Below are 15,507 nucleotides of genomic sequence, written 5' to 3' on the forward strand. Positions count from 1 at the left end.
TCTCAGCACCAGGAGCTCACCTGGCTCCAGGGAGGCTGCTCCCATCCCCAGGAGCTCCCAGGGACAGGGGCTGCAAAGCAGGACGAGCTTTCAGTTGTTCTGGCCAGGCAGGCAAAGCCTGCTCTCCCCAGCTGGATGAAGGCTCCGCCGGGCTCCTGCCGCTCCCTTCCTTCGCTAGGCAAGCTCAGTTTAACAGAGCTCAAGAAACAAGCAGGTCTCAGGAAATAAATGCTTTCAGTCTCTCTTTTTTATTGCCTGTAAAATAGCAGGAGGCTTTCAAAGCAACAGCAAATCCTGTTAAAAAAAGTAGAGAAAATTAAAGAAATGTTTCTTGTCTCAGATCCAGCCCTTTTCACCTTAACTTTCCATCATGGTACATAAAATTTTGTATATTTTGGCAGAGCAGAGAAATAACTTTTCCCCTTTCTCTTCCTTGCACAGCCCAGGAGCTCTGAGTGAGCTTTAAACCAGTTTTGCACAAACAGAGAACGGCCAAATAATAGAGCAAGAAAACAGCATTAAACTTAGTAGACAATCAACTTTATTCTGTGCACAGCAGCTAGTTTCTCCTGCTCTCAGCAGAAATAAAAAATTTACAAGCGTTCTGGGAAAGCATTAAAAACCAAACACATCCAGACAAAGTCTAGTGCAAACTACTTGGAAATAGATCTGTGCATCACCTTCTGAAAGGCTCATTCCAGCTGCGCTGGTGTAGCCAAGCTGACGGCGGCCAACACAAATACACCCTGTGAGTTCAGGACAGGATTGGAGGGTCGAGATTTGGGTACCAGTCATCCTTCTCTCCCAGAGAGGCAGTCACAGTCCTCTACTTGTGAGAATCCCCTCATGAGAGAGGTTTTCCGCATCACTCCTTGCACACTGGCACAGAGCAAGGATGCCTGTATATCTGGGAGAAAGTGGAACCTCCCAGCACCAGCTACTGCAGAGAAGTGATCAGAGGGCAGGATGCATTCCCAGGCCCACACCCCAGCCCTTTCCACAGGGACCACATTAGGTTTGCTGTACGCTCTTATTGCACTGAATGTCATCTTCCAAGCATAGCAAATAACATTTTCATAAAGCACTGCTTTTAATCAAGCACAACCCTCACATCCCCAAAGGAGCTATCTGGAGTCTATCCCTTTTCTCTCTTGTTCTTTTTCGCCCCCTTTTAACTCCCTCCCTCAGAGGCTGGTGCCTGCAGCGAGGAGGGCTCCGTGTGGCTCCCTTCGGAGCTCATTAGCTCGGGTCCATCCATCAGGGCAGGGCTGTGAGCGGGGCCCCGCGGGGCTGTGGCACAGCCAGGCACGGGGCTGTCACACTGAGCGCTTTAATAACCCTGCTGAGACGGGAAATGCAGCCTGGTGCCTGATTACACAGCCCCACGCAGGCTGGGACACTGAGCAGGATGCCAGGCTTGATGGAGCGGTGGGATCCAGAAAGCCTCGTGCTTACAGTGTATTGAAAACACCGAATTCAGTGTCATCCAAGCAGAGTGGGTTATTTGCATACCCAGACACTGTTGCAGCTGGGATCGGGTTTGAAACCACCTAAAATGCATTTCAGAACATCAACCCAAAACAGCACTCTCATTACAGCAGTAATGGAGAGCAGCCCCTTCCCAAACCCCAGCCCATGACCTCCTGTGTGATCATGAACCACTTTTTTGGAGCCTGCTGTAGCTCTTTAGGCCAGTCATAACTGGCAAGCAGCTTGTGTGGCTGAGGGTGAGACCAGCTCCCCAGAGTCAGACTGATTTCCTGCAGGGCAGATGCTTCCTATTCCACACAAAGAAAAAGCCTTCCGCATGTGTTTGTGTCTTTATCAAGAACTAATGCTTGGAGTGAGGGGTTGAATCCCTTTTCATGGGCAGTTTGCAGCCCCTGAGTGCCCCTGAGCAGAAAGGCAGAGCTGCCTGTACAGAGGATGCACTGATGGCTGATGAGCACAGCCAGCCAGCACTGCGATAAACACACTCTTGGCTAAACACAGAGGGCTGCTGGTCAGATTTACCTGCCCTCCTGGCTGGCTCTGGGCAGAGCCCATCATCTCTGAATCTCCAAGCACAAAGATGGATCAGGAATGAAGTAGACTGAAGGCTTGTGCTCTTAGGTGCAAATGGTTCATTATGGCCTTTTTCAGACTGTGCTGATGAGAGGAATCATTCCTCATTGATGAGAAATCCTGCATTTTCTTCTCTGGGAGAACACAGCTTTGTTCCCTTCCCCCATTTAATAATGCACAATTTATCAGTCTAAATTGGTGAGCCTGGTAGCAAGTGATTCAAATCAACTTCAGTGGCTATGAGCAATCACATGTACTTGAAGAAACCCACTTATGCCACTTTCAGTAAAACCTGAGGAAAGCTGGCTATGAATGCACTACCATATCCTATTAATGCTCAAGAAAACCCATTTAAATGAACCTCTAATGGCTGATTGAGACTTCTATAATGAAATTCCATAAAGAGTCAGCTCCTTCCTTCGGGCTGGGCATAGCAAGTGCCTCCATGGCTCCATTGTTAGCTGTGGGTAGGAAAAACAAATGGATGGAAACCCAACTGTGCTGTGGGCACAGGAAGGAGGGAAGGCCCCCTGCTTTTCCAGGGTTGACACTGAGCCTCACCAAGAAGGGCACCAGGTACTGTGTCACCTGCATCTCCTGATTCTATAACAATCAATTTACCTGACTGTGATCACTGTGCTCCGAAGAGCTGCTCAGACCTTCCCCCTGCACAAAGCACAAAATGTCTCCAGTCTACAAACCCCAATATTTCTCTGCTGGAAGAAAATTTTCTGTGTCTCCCCATACGTTATGTTAGCCCAGTGTTTTAAGCCTGCCCAAAGCTGGAGAGGTTGCATAGGCTGAGGGTGTGGAAAGAGAGGGGAAGACAGTCCCTGCCAACCCTTGTGTCCTGCTCCTTCCTGTCTTTGGGAGCATCCAGCAGGGATGGTCAGCAGGGAGCTGCTGTGCCGCATAGGCTGCATAGCATGCAGCAGGCTCCCACACTCAGTAAAATAGGAAATAAATGGCCACAAACCTTTCAAAAGCATTTACATGCCACCCACCCACCTTCCCTTCAGGGCAAGAGGACCCTAATGGGGAAACACCCCTTGTTCTAAGAAGAAGAGCTCCTGTTCCCTCTCCATCCCTACAGACCCACCAGGCTTCTGGTGCCCCCCAGGTGCCCCTGTTCTGGGCAGACTGGCCCCTGCCAGCACCGGGGGGGTTTGGTGTGCCGGGCACGGTGCCTGTGTGCAGCTGGCAGCAGATCTGGACAGCCTGGGCTGCAGCAGGAGCCTCCTCCAGAGCCCGGCCTGCCCGAGCCCTCCCCGGGCAGCAGCCACCAGCCCTGGTGCTCCTGGGGACTTGCATCACCCTGCTGGAGGGTGGGTGGCCATCAGCACGGGGATGGGCCATGCTGGGGCCCTCGAGCTGGACAGGCCGTGGGTGCCTCTGCAAAATGGGGACTGTCCTTCCATTGCTGCTTTTGTAGTAGCAACTGCTGTGCTGAGATGAAAGCTTTTGTTTGCCTTTTCTCTCCTACATTCCTAATCTCCCTCTGTGCTGGTCTCCCCTATAGTCCATCAAGCACTTTTAATCTCTAATTGCATATGACTGATGAGCCTGAACTCCATACACAGCGTTGCCAAGAACCACTTTTTCGGAGCCTGCTTTAGCTCTTTAGGCCAGTCATAACACACTGCAGGACCATTAAGAGTTTATAGTTTGTATACATAACACCCTGGGAGTACCAAAGGGTGGTTTATCCAAACAGAAAAGAATTGAGATGAATGAATGCAGAAATGACTTTTGGCCAGGAAATACTTTAATTTTAATTAGGGGGGAAGGGGGTGAGAGAGGAATGAAGAGGCTTTCTTCTCTCACAAAAGACAAGACTAATGAGTTTACAGCTGCAGGCGCTGACCTTGGAGCATCCCGTATAATGCTAGTGCTGAAATGTTTGGATGTGATGTTAGACCCGATAACCTTGCTTCTAAAAGGAAGAAATAAAGGGAAATGGCTGAATGGGGAGGGATTAATTTCATGGGGGTGTACGGACATATTTATTTATTTTTCTCCTTCTTGCATTCCTGTTGAACAGCCTTTGGCGACACAGCCGTTCACCCAGCTGCTGAGCTTCATGTGGGCCTCATCTGATGAAGTCTGTTGTGGCAATTTTCCCATATTTAGGACTGTCCTTCATCTTGAGAGCCCATCTCACAAGCCCCCACCTCTCTGGAGGCTGTGGCTGGAATGAATGGGGTGCCAGAGCCCGGGGGAACCCCACACTCAGCAATCCGTGCACAAGGGAAGGTGCAGGGTGCAGCCAGGGCTTCTGATGCAGCGGCTTGCAAAAGGCTGAAAGCCTGAGCCTGTCCTTGTGCAAGGATGTTGTCACTGCTCCAGCTGGTCACTGCTTTGTGGTGCTGGAGCCTGTGCTGGTGCTCACAGCTCTGGGCTCAGGGCTGTGTCCAGCCCTGGAGGCTCCTGCTCCTGCCCTGGCAGTGCCACAGCTCTGCTGCCCTGTCCTGGAGCAGAGCCACTGCCACGGGGCTGAGCCGACACCAGCAGCCCATGGCGGGTTCCCAGGGCACGTACAGGGCAGCAGGGATGTGTCCCTGGGCCTGCTGGGCTCTGCCTCCAGCCTGGAACATGCTGCAGGGGTGACCAGGGCTGACCCTGCACCTCCATCCCTTGGCAAAGACTGTGGCTCACGCATCTTCCAAAAGCTGCAGCGCTGCTGCTCCCACCTCCCTGCCCAGCCTGCTCCTCTGGAGCTCCTCGGCTGTGCTCTCCCTGGAGCTTCCAGGCATCCTGGCATCTCCTTCCTCCCCCAGAGCTTTTTCCACGGCCCTGTGAAGCATCATCTGGCCCCATGGGTGCTCCCATGGGCGCTGCCGTGCTGCAGCCAGAGCGATTATTAAACTCTGAGTGTGAAGCTGCTGTGAGCTGCTGTGGCTGTGGAGGCAGCCTGGCCTCCAGGGAACCAACACCCCCTGCCCTGTGAGCTGGCAGCCAGACGGGCTGGAACAATTGTGCAAGTTAACGGAGCAAAACAACCATTGGTGTTTCCTATTAAAAGCATTTTTATGATGTTGATTATTATTAATATTATATAGGGGCTGTAATTTTCTCCCGACTCACTCCAACATCTCACAAAATAAACAGTTGCTGTATTATCCCCTTGTAAATGAGACCACAGGATTGTAAACTTTAATTTGTTACTTTTGGCTGCTCTCAGGTTTGGCAGACAATTAAACCAATTCATTAGTTCACAGAGGCACATTTTTGGCCATGTCTGGCTGCGTGAAGTCATCCAGTGAACACATTGGAGGCAGGGTGTAGAAAAACCTCAGTGTGCCTCTGCCACAAGATCTGTCAGGAATGGTCCAAACAGGCACTGTGGACTTTGCAGGCCCAGGTGGGACGGGCTGTCCTTGCTCCGTGGCTCTGCTGTGCCCTGGGCACGGGCCATTAGCAGCCAGTGCCCTGTGTGCTGGCCACAGAAGATTTTGTATCTGACAGCAAAGTAGCTGTGTCGTGCCTGAGGCTTAACCTTTAAATTCTGCAGAGTTGGACAAGCGAAACTCCACAGGACATGGCAGAAAATGCTGAGCTCTTGGAAAGGCTAATCTGGCCATGTGTGATCTCCAGAGCCAGCCCCAGCAGCTGAATTTATTCCTTCAATAGCTGGGCTGCTTTGGGTCCCTGCTTTCCCAGCTGCAGACACATGGTTAACCTGCAGAGCCCCATGACAGCAGAGCACAGACTGTGGCCTTTTCAGGTATGTGCTGGGAATTAAGGTGGGTTTCTTTTAAATGGAAGCTCTAACAGTGTTCTTTATGGTACTGCCCCTGTCCAGAGTGGCTTAGTGCAAATCACCCCTCAGATGAGGTTCCCTTGTCAGACATTTTTCACTCTCTGTAGTTTCTTAGATGTCCATTAACAAACCAAAAATCCTGAACCATCTTAGTTTTGAAAAAAGCCCCATAAAATTAATCCCTTTTCCTTTGTTCCCTCCACAGGATGAGGCTTTTTAATAGCATTCAAAAAGGAAGGAAAGATTTTTGAACACTGAAACCTAAAAGCTTCCCCAAACTAGTTCCTCACCATTGTGTTTTTCTCTGGCCAGCACTTTGAATCTGGATTTGCAAAATTCTTCTGCTTTGCAATTTCCTCTGAGTGATCCCACCACCACCAGCGTGTCTGGGGAATGTCGCTGGGCTCTGGCCCTCCATCAGCTGGAAATGCTGGAGGGAAGGGAGGCTGTGGAAGGGAACGGAGCATTTTTGAAAAGCTGGCCACTTCCTTCAGTGTCTTGACTGGTTTTTACTTTCCCTGAAATAATAATATTAATAATAATATTATCAATAATAATTAAAATAAAAATAATAATATTGACAAAATGTTTTTGATGAAACAGTGAGCAAATGCTGCAGGAGAGCTAATTATGACTTTGTACATGATGGCAACTCCTCTGGAAAGCAGCTGCAGAAACCTGCCCGCCCCATTGAGCCACAGTGGTTTTCCTCCAGGGTTCCTCCTGCTGCTGCTGCGTGACCGAGGGAGAGGAGGGTGTGAGCTGGGCCCTTTCTCCTTTGGGTGTCACACACACCCTCTGCTCCTCACACTGCTCCGGGGGAGATGAGGGGCTTCACCCTGCTGCGGGCAGCTGCTCCTCGCTGCGTGAATTCCAATCAGGAGCCGGAGGAGGAGGAGGAGGAGGATGAAGCTGGCTGGGTTTTAGTCAGAAAAGAAGCCCTGTATTTTTCTGCTTTCAGCTATTTATCCAGGCTCAGTGCAAAGGGCCTGACACGCGGCCAGCAGAGCCCGGCTGTGCGATGTGTGTGACACACGGGCGGGTAATGAGGGACCTTGTGCGGAACGGCCAATTGAGCAGCCGGCGCCTCCAACAGCTTCATCTCCCGGGGACGGCGGGTGGATCTCTATTTTGACACATCCTCGCTGAATGAGGAAGAGAACAAGCAGAAAATGGCTGATGATAAATGCAGCAATTAGGGAAGCTTAATGGAGCAGAAGGTTTTTTGTGAGAAGACAAAGGAATTGCCGTGCCGACACCTGCAAGGAGGTCCCAGGCGCTGCGCGGGGAGCCTCCAGCTGTGCCGCAGCAGCAGGGGCTGCGACGAGGGGAGCCGACCTTTCTGCTTCACACACGCATCGCTCAAAGCCTTCGGAAAAATATTTTCCAAGTTAAACTTCAAAACATCATTTGATTTTTCTTTCTCTCCATTATGTTCAGAAACGGGAGCCTGTAATTTAGGCCTGGTGTAGCCTTCCCCCACTCCTTGCTTTTTATTCAGTTTCACATAATACAGTGCGCTGCTAGGAAAGGCATTTTCCTGACAAACTATTGATCTTGGTGCTGTGAAAGAGCTGTGGGCTCAGCAGGAGGATGCCAGCTTGCTGCTGGACACAAGTGGACAAGAAGTGGCTCCCGGACAATGCTGTTTGCCCCCAGTGATGCCCAGCTGGAGGCTGAGCCCATGACCTGCCCTGCTCTTCCCAAAGCACTGTGCCTCTGAGCTAAGCCCTGGGCTACCAGCTCCCCAAGATTTGAGCAAAAGTGCTAAATCTCTTTGCCCAAGCCCCATTTCTCTTTATTTCCTTAGCTGGACTCTCCCCAGAGCCAACTGCCTGTGCAAAGGTGCACCAAGCAGCACTGGGGAGAGCTCTGCAAGGGATGTTGGCATGGGGACGACCATTACCAAAATCCCCCAATGCTGCAACACAACTATTTTCTCAAGACTTTGGCAAAAAGGAATTTCCTGAGGGAGGTAAGGGAAAGGTTTCCTTTTTTTTTTTTTTTTTTTTTTTTTGGCTTGGCACAAGCCAAGGAAAACACACATCTTGTTTTCCCCTCTGCTGACGGTTTCTCGGCTCCAGCCTGAGCTGCACACACTGATCTCTATCCCTGCTCCCATTCTCATGGCTGGGCTGCCTGAAGCACAGCTGGTGTGTCTCCCTCTTCCCTGAGCTCTCAGGACACTGCATTCCTGACCAGTTTTTGCTTTCCCTCCTTCTGCTTTCCCTCCTCTGGGCCCGGGTGGGGCTGGTGCTGCAGACTGAGTCCTTGGGCTCCCCTGCATCAACCCTCTGTTTGTGTGACTCCAGGTCACAAACAGCCAACTATGTATTTATAGTATCCGTATAGGCTGGAAAGGACGATTCCCATATGCTTATTTCAGGCAATAAAGCTGGCATTTTAGGGAAGCAGTAGATTTTTTGTCAAGGAACAGTTAATATTTTTGACAAGTGATTTGAGGATGTGTTACAGCTTTATTGCCTTTTTCCCTCACTCCCTGGTATCCTGGTTGTCTGTTTTATTGACTGGGCCAAGAGTGACCCCCATTACTGAAGCTGGTCACACATCTTCCATGGAGCCCCAATGGGCATGTGGCATTTTGGACAAAAGGTAATGTAAGTGCAACCACTGGTCTCCCTCCTTACAGCTTCCTGAGTATCTTTTTAAACACAGGTTGCCTGAGGCAAGCAATGAACCTTCCAAATCCCATCTTTTTCCTCCCACCCACTGTCATTTGTTTGCTAAATTCCACCCTTTTTTGGTGACTGAGGGAAGTCTTTGGGGAGACAGCCAAAAGTAGAATAAAAATGGTGAAAACGGCAGAAAATGAAAGCTGAACAGTGGTAGGAATGCATGAAACCCAGGAAGTCCTTCTGTACCAGTTCTTTTAGCAGAAGGCAGCTCAGCTGGGGTGGCTTAAAGGAATAAGGCTGAATTAATTAGTTTCTCTGTTTAGGTAATAATACCATTAATCATGATGAACCATTTTGTGAGAAGGCTGATACTCGACACTGTGTAATTCCACAGGAATCCCACTGTAGAGCAGCATTATTGATGGGTCATCCTCCGAAGGCGTGAGAGCAATGCCTCCTAATACAGCAAATAGCAAACCACTGATTTTCTTTTAATATTCAGACCACCACAACATCAGTCATGATTAATTCTTCTGGCACCAGGGTGGCTGCAATAAGCAATCCTTCAGGAATGCCAGGGGCGCATAGCATTGATTTAATGCTCACTTTTTAAGTCATACACACACCAAACACTTGCAAAGGGTATAGCCCATTTTTTGCATTTTTTTCTGAAGTTTGCAGTAACAACCTCCTTGCTCACATGCACCTGCATTAGGAATATGCAACTATGGACTCTAGCAGAGGTTAGGGGGGCTCATTTATGCAAATCCATGTCAGAAATGGTGTCAAACAAGATCCCATGTTGGACACTGGCACCAGGAGCATTACAATCCCCCTGAGCCAGCATTATGAATCTTTATGCTGAGTCCAACACACTTTTCGCATCCACCATGTGTTCTATGTTCCTCCACTTTCAGCTGCGAGAGCAGGTGCTGATTTTTAATGCCTATTTTTGTTTTAAGCCTTCTTTCATCAGATTAAGGACCCTGCTATTTTATTTCATTTCATTTTTTCACGCTCAGTAATTTAGTCACACGCAGACCTAAACCCAGGAGCCGCGCCATGCCGCTAAAGCCCCGTCGGCTGCGGGGCGCGAGGGGATCAGGGCATGGCTCCATCCCCCATGGATGGCTCAGCACAGGGGAAGGTTTGGGAAGCAAAAGGGAGGTGCAGAGCAGTGCTGGAGGTGATAACTTCCCCTGGTGATGCTGGCAGCAGGTCCCTCCACATGAGCTGCTGCACACAGGCCGTGCTTGCTTTGCTGTCCTTCCTTCCTTCCTTCCCCCGGCAGGAGATGCTGGGTCTGCCCCCGAGGTGTCCCCGGGCTGTGGGGTGGAGATGCTGCAGGGCTGGGGCTCTGCTCTCCTCCCCAAACCCCCAAACCCCACCTCCAGAGCGAGTTCCTTCTGCTGGGAAGGGTTCACAGGCAGAAGCAAAGCCCTGTCCCAGCACCAGCCCCTTGCGCCAGCTGCCTCCTCCCAGCCGTCAATAAACCATTAGCCTCGAGTCAACAGCGCTGGCTACGACACACAAACACTCAACTGCCTTTTTCATCCAAAATCAATGTTGTATTTATCTTCATTGATCTACAAGGAAACTGAATGTTTAAAATTACAGGGGGTGCAGGGGGGAGGACGGGGAGGGGGGGGAAACAAGAGTTACAGAGCCAAGAAAATAGTAGCGGATGGCTGAATTAACTAGAGAGAAAAAGCCCAGGATATATAAAACATGGACACTGAAAAATAAAATAAGGGAAGGGGGGGATGGTACAGCAAGTAAAACATGGCAAAATTTACATATGGATGAAAAGTAAAATTGGAAATAAAAAATAAATCATGCCAAAAAGCAGTTCAAGGCAGAACCACACTGAAACAAACATTTGCTTATGGTCTTCATGTACTATAGATAATATATCAGAATTTCTTTTTTTTTTTTAATCAACCATTAGACTTTTTTTTTTGCACTCCTAAAATTCTACTTTGTCTTGTATACAGATTCCAATAAGAACACTGCACAATTAGCACAAGGGGTCCACGGAAAATTGTCCTTGCTTGCCAGCGATCCTGCCCACAACACAAAAAAAGAGAAAAAAAAAAGGAAAAAAAAAATAAGGAAAGGGTCTGCCGCATGGTACTGTGCCAGTTCCATCTGCTTTTGCCAGCTTGAAAAGTAGGAAACCAAAATTCCCTTCCAGGAGCGTGTGTCTTTCTCTTTCCTTGACGAACTGTCCCTTGTGTTTGTACAAAAAAATTCAGTCTCTTTTTTTTTTTTATTTTTTTTGTTAAACACAAGCATCCTTCTTCCTGTTCACATGCCATTGCCATTCTGTCTCCAGAGTTGCGAGTTGGTTGTTTTTGGGTTGTTTTTTTTTTTTTTTAAATTTTTTTTTTTTTAAAACCTTCCTCCCCCCAACATCCACTAAGACGTGCCTCCGAGTTCTTGCATAGTTGAAGTATATATGCCGTACTGAGCTTTCTGAGTGTGAATTTCTGACTGTGACAAGAGTATGAGTTGTAACCATGTTAACAAATAACCAGAGTGGTTCTAGAAACCATTTTTATAAAGTCTACCTATGTTAAGAATTTAATATTGGTGTACATTTATATTAACAGAATATTTACAGTTTGTTTTCTTTTTTTTTTTTTGTTTAAAACAAGAAGTCAAAAAAAATTCCTCTTAAATTTCTGCATAATATAATAAGGCAAAAAACAAACAGTTTTGTACATTATTATTATTATTAATATTTTAATATATATCTGTAACTTCGGTTCCAAAGTACCAAGGTAAGTGATCAATTGGCCTCAGAAGGGAACCTCACAGTGGACTGTAAAACTACAGTATTTCCATAAATAATACTTTTAAGAAACCCTGGGTATTTTTTTCTTAAGGATCTGAGGCCTTTAAAATGCAAATTTAACTAAAAACAAAAGCAAAATTTCTTCTTTTTTTAAGTGAATAAAGAGCACAAAATTAAAAAAAATACAAATCCATTAAAAATGTTTCTCACATTTGGGAAAAAATGTACAAACTTGATATTCTTAACTCATTTTTTTTAGCACAGAAACAAAAAACAAAACCAAAAATCAATACCTATATATTAAATTCCCATTCTCAGCAACCTTCTTGTTGGAAAGTCCCCAACCCCGTTATTTATGGAAATGTGCTTAACTTCTACAAATTTTACATTAAAAAAAAAGTTTACAGCAGTGCATTTTGTAAAAGGTTTGTTGTTTTCTTTTTTTGTTGGGTTTTTTTTTTTCCTGTTTGTATTTTTTTGTTGTTGTTTGCTTGTTTGTTTGCTTGCTTGTTTTTTTTTATGTACAGGTTGAGTTTAAAATTCAATGTTGGGGACTATCGTGCCTCTACTTCTTTGGGGTTCCTAGAGGGGGAATAGTCCCTGGACTCTGAGTTTGTGAGTGGGGTAGTCCTGCGAGGGGAGGCAGGTCTGGTGCTGCTGGCTGGTACGAGAGGCGGCGGCGCGCTCAGCGCTGCGGTCGGCGGGTTCCTGTTCAAAATCCCGTTGTGCATGGCAGTGGATGGGCTCAGTCTGGGGTAATGCATCCCGCTCAAATGAGGCATGAAGGATGGCACGTGTGCCAGGTGGCTTTCGATGGGGGACGAGTGCAAGTGGTGCATTCTGGCACGCTCAAGTTCTTCCCGTAAGTGCAAGCGCTCGCGCTCCTCCACTTGCCGCAACCGCTCCTGCTCTCGGCGGGCTTCCAGAAGGTTCTCGTGGTTGTAGTCGTGTGGTTCCCTGTCTCTGTAGGAACGCTCGTGGTCGTAAAAGCCCGAGGTGGTGGGAAACCTATGGATAGGATCTGTCCGGAGCTGGAAGTCCATTCGACGGTGCAGGTCTAAGCTCCGGTAGGCATCTCGCAAGGGGTCCCTCATCGGGTCCCAGGAAAATCCGGGATGTGGCAGCCTCTCTCTTCCTGACAAAGGGTTCATGCCTATGAGCGGGGTCATCATCCTGCTGCGGTCCAGGACATTCATGTTGTTCATCTGGTGCACGCTGCCCATGGAGATGGGCATGGAGGCAGCCATCGAGTGAGGCAATGATAATCCATGGAGAGTGGGCGGTGGGGGATGCTCCACTGACCGGGAGTGCTGGGAAGGCTCAGACCCAACCACTAGCACATCACTGTCTTCCTTCCTCTCCTCCTTGACTTTGATGTCATTCTTAATCTTCTGGAGGTCGCTAGGAAGCTCTGTCTTTCTCTCCATGTCCTTGCTCATTAGATTGGTAAGCTTCAGGCTCTCACTTAGTGCAGGTTTGCTGTATGGGGATACAGACTGGATTACTGGCTTTGTGTTGTCCTCAGAGGGTCTCTTATCATGGCTTGGAGTTTCCTTCACTGGGGAACGGCTCTCTTTGATCTTGTGTTCAGCTATGGGCGGCTCTCTCAGCCGGTCAGGGTGCTCTCTCTCGGGCTCCTTGGACCTCTCCCTGTCCCCGAGGCTGACCTGCCTGATGGGCTCGCTGGAGCTCTGGCTGTTGCTGCGGATGAGATTGCTGATCTGGTGCGTCACTGGGGCGGATGCCGGCGAGGATCTGTTCGAATGTCTGTTCTTATCCATGAGGTCTCTGTAAAAAGACAGAAGGTACATCCTTGGTTACATGTGAGCAAACACACCCGTGATGTTGGGCAGCCACAGTGCTGTGCCCACTTGTACACTCTGAGATTGCTCAGGAAAGGATTTGGAAAGTTATGCAAACATCAGCTACAGCTGCGATGCTATGCTAAAAAACATGCACAATCTGCCTTTACATACTTTAAAGACAAAAAAAAGTTAAATGTTCACAAATGTAGGACTAAACTGGGGAAGTGGCTGGAAGAATACTATATTCACCATTTCACTGAGAAATGCAGGGAAAGAAGAATTCTAGACAGCTTATTTTTCTTTTAAAAAAGCTTATTGTGTGCTCATGTGTACATCTTGCTGCCCCGCAATGACCTTCTCAGCTGTAAAACTTGGGTTCCTTTCCTAAAACACAGATCCAGGCACACAAAACAGAAAACTACAGAAATGTATGCAGGTCCTTCCCAAGTCAGCCTCATTGTCTGGAAGCAGCCATAAGGTGAAGCTGATTTTCCTACAGAACTGCAAGACTTCTTGTTGTTGGCAGTTCTTGCAGGTAAGCTAGATGCTTCAGGAGAAACACCCTTGAATCAGCCACGAAACTGAGCAACTGAGCTGTGTTCCAAGAGGACCTGCTGCGATAAACAAGGGGTCTGATGACAACATCCATGGTTCAGAAAGAGAGGCACAAAGGTTTACATTTCCAATTGCACCTCTGCCTCTGAGCAAGCCAATTAGTCACAGTTAATCCCACCTTTTTAACAGGGGAATAAATAATGCTCACCTTCTAAAAGCACTTTGCTCTGAATGAGAGACACTTTAAATGCAAAATATGATTGTGTGATTGAGAGAACTGCATTATGCAGCTGAGAGGCTCACTCTGCCTAAGTTTTATGTTGTGTTTGTTTTTGAGAGCTGGAAGACCTGAGTGCTGAAAGCTGGAGATGTTTTGGGGAGCTGTGTAAGTATTTATCCCTTATGATTTCATTTGCTAACCCAGCTTTCCTCCTCTGTGGTAGTCCTGATTGCTGGTCAAGGATGTGGTTTATTAAAACCATGGCCAAATAGGGATGCTGGGGACAGCTTAAGCTAAATTAATAGAAGTGTAATAGAGCTGTTAACCCCTGTGTGAACACTCCTGAGAGTAAAGTAACCTTGGTCTGCAAATTAATTCCATTAGAGCCAAGAAGGATACCTTCCCTACCTGAATGAAATCTATGCAAGGATGTCAGACAATTTAACATGTAAAGCAAGAAGATTTTCAGCCTATTGCTTCCATATCATCTTGTTCACAGGTACTGCCTGAAGATCTCATTAAAAGCAAACTATGAACCCCTATCACAAGTCAAGCATGCACATCTAAGACTTGCAGGCTGTTATTGCCTACAAAGAAGAAGCCTGTTGGAGACAACTGGGCTCTGAAATGTAAAGGGCTTCACAGATTCAAAATCATATAACTGGGAGCTAATGAAGTAACTACAGCCCAGGTGATACAGGCCTGTCATCCTTAATAAGGATTTGCCCACAATGCAATTTTTTAAAATCAGTTTTGCTAATGGATTCATGCACACTGCTTCAGATACAGGCATTTGCATTGTTGTCTCATTAATGTCCAGCTAACATTGGAATTCATCAGCATATCTGTACATTAATGGGATCTATGACTGTCTCCAAAGGACCCATCACAATTTCAGAATACACAGCAATCCTAAAGCAGCTGCAGTTTTCAGTACACTGAAAACACAGCAACACATTCAATTCCTCAGCCTGGTGTGATTTTGTTAACTGACTAGCAGGGACTGGTTAACGTATTTCCACAGAAGACAAATCCTAAAAGGCAAAGAGGAATTTTTGTGGTGTTGCTAGCACTTGTGCTTATCTGAGGAAAATGCCTATCAGCTGCTTTAAGGATCAGCAACATTTTAGGGAAAACAGAAAAAACACAGAGGAAAACCAGTCCCAGGAGGAAGAGATCAGGAGCCCCCAGTGCTCACCTGTCTTTGTCTCTGTCGTCCTTGCCCAGAGAAAGGTCCCTCTTGTCGGGCTCCCGCTCCCTGTCCCTGTCCCTGTCGTGGTTGGTCACCGAGGAGCTCCGCTCCGAGTCCGAGGGCTTGGGCCACTGGGGAGGGGTTGGGAAGGACGGCGGGGTCCGGTGCAGTCTGTTCCATGGCTCGTGGGGGTTGTTGAAATTCTGCAGGTTTGGGCCATCTTTGTGAGTAAAAATGTTGTTGTGAGCTGGAATAATGGCAGGGGGAGGAAGAGTTAAAAATAATTCAAAGCCGATCATTTATACAGACATTTTTCACAATATTAGTCACAACCAGAGCTGTCCTTTCAAGGCTTTTTAGTGGTGAGGGGGAGCTTCTAGTGAGTGGAGACAGATAATTCCAACACTGGGTCTAAGATCCACCAGCTCTTTAAAGGCTGTTGTTGGAGGAAGCTTTTACATTTCAATAACTCAGAGAC

General features: G+C 47.6%; 1 protein-coding gene across 15 annotated transcripts in view; it reads right to left on the reverse strand.

The window, feature by feature from the left end:
- Positions 1-10,808: 10,808 nt before the first annotated feature.
- Positions 10,809-15,507, reverse strand: part of FBRSL1 (fibrosin like 1) — a 495,930-nt gene continuing 491,231 nt past the window's right edge. For all 15 annotated transcript variants that reach the window (XM_063173528.1, XM_063173525.1, XM_063173535.1 and 12 more), the window contains 2 exons: positions 15,036-15,276; positions 10,809-13,045 (listed from right to left, as the gene is read on the reverse strand). In XM_063173528.1, coding sequence (XP_063029598.1) covers positions 11,812-13,045; positions 15,036-15,276 — 1,475 coding nt within the window. In that variant the 3' untranslated portion in view covers positions 10,809-11,811. The remainder of the gene's footprint in view (positions 13,046-15,035; positions 15,277-15,507) is intronic.

This window comes from Melospiza melodia, chromosome 20, assembly GCF_035770615.1.
Source record: "Melospiza melodia melodia isolate bMelMel2 chromosome 20, bMelMel2.pri, whole genome shotgun sequence".
NCBI classification, from domain to species: domain Eukaryota; kingdom Metazoa; phylum Chordata; class Aves; order Passeriformes; family Passerellidae; genus Melospiza; species Melospiza melodia.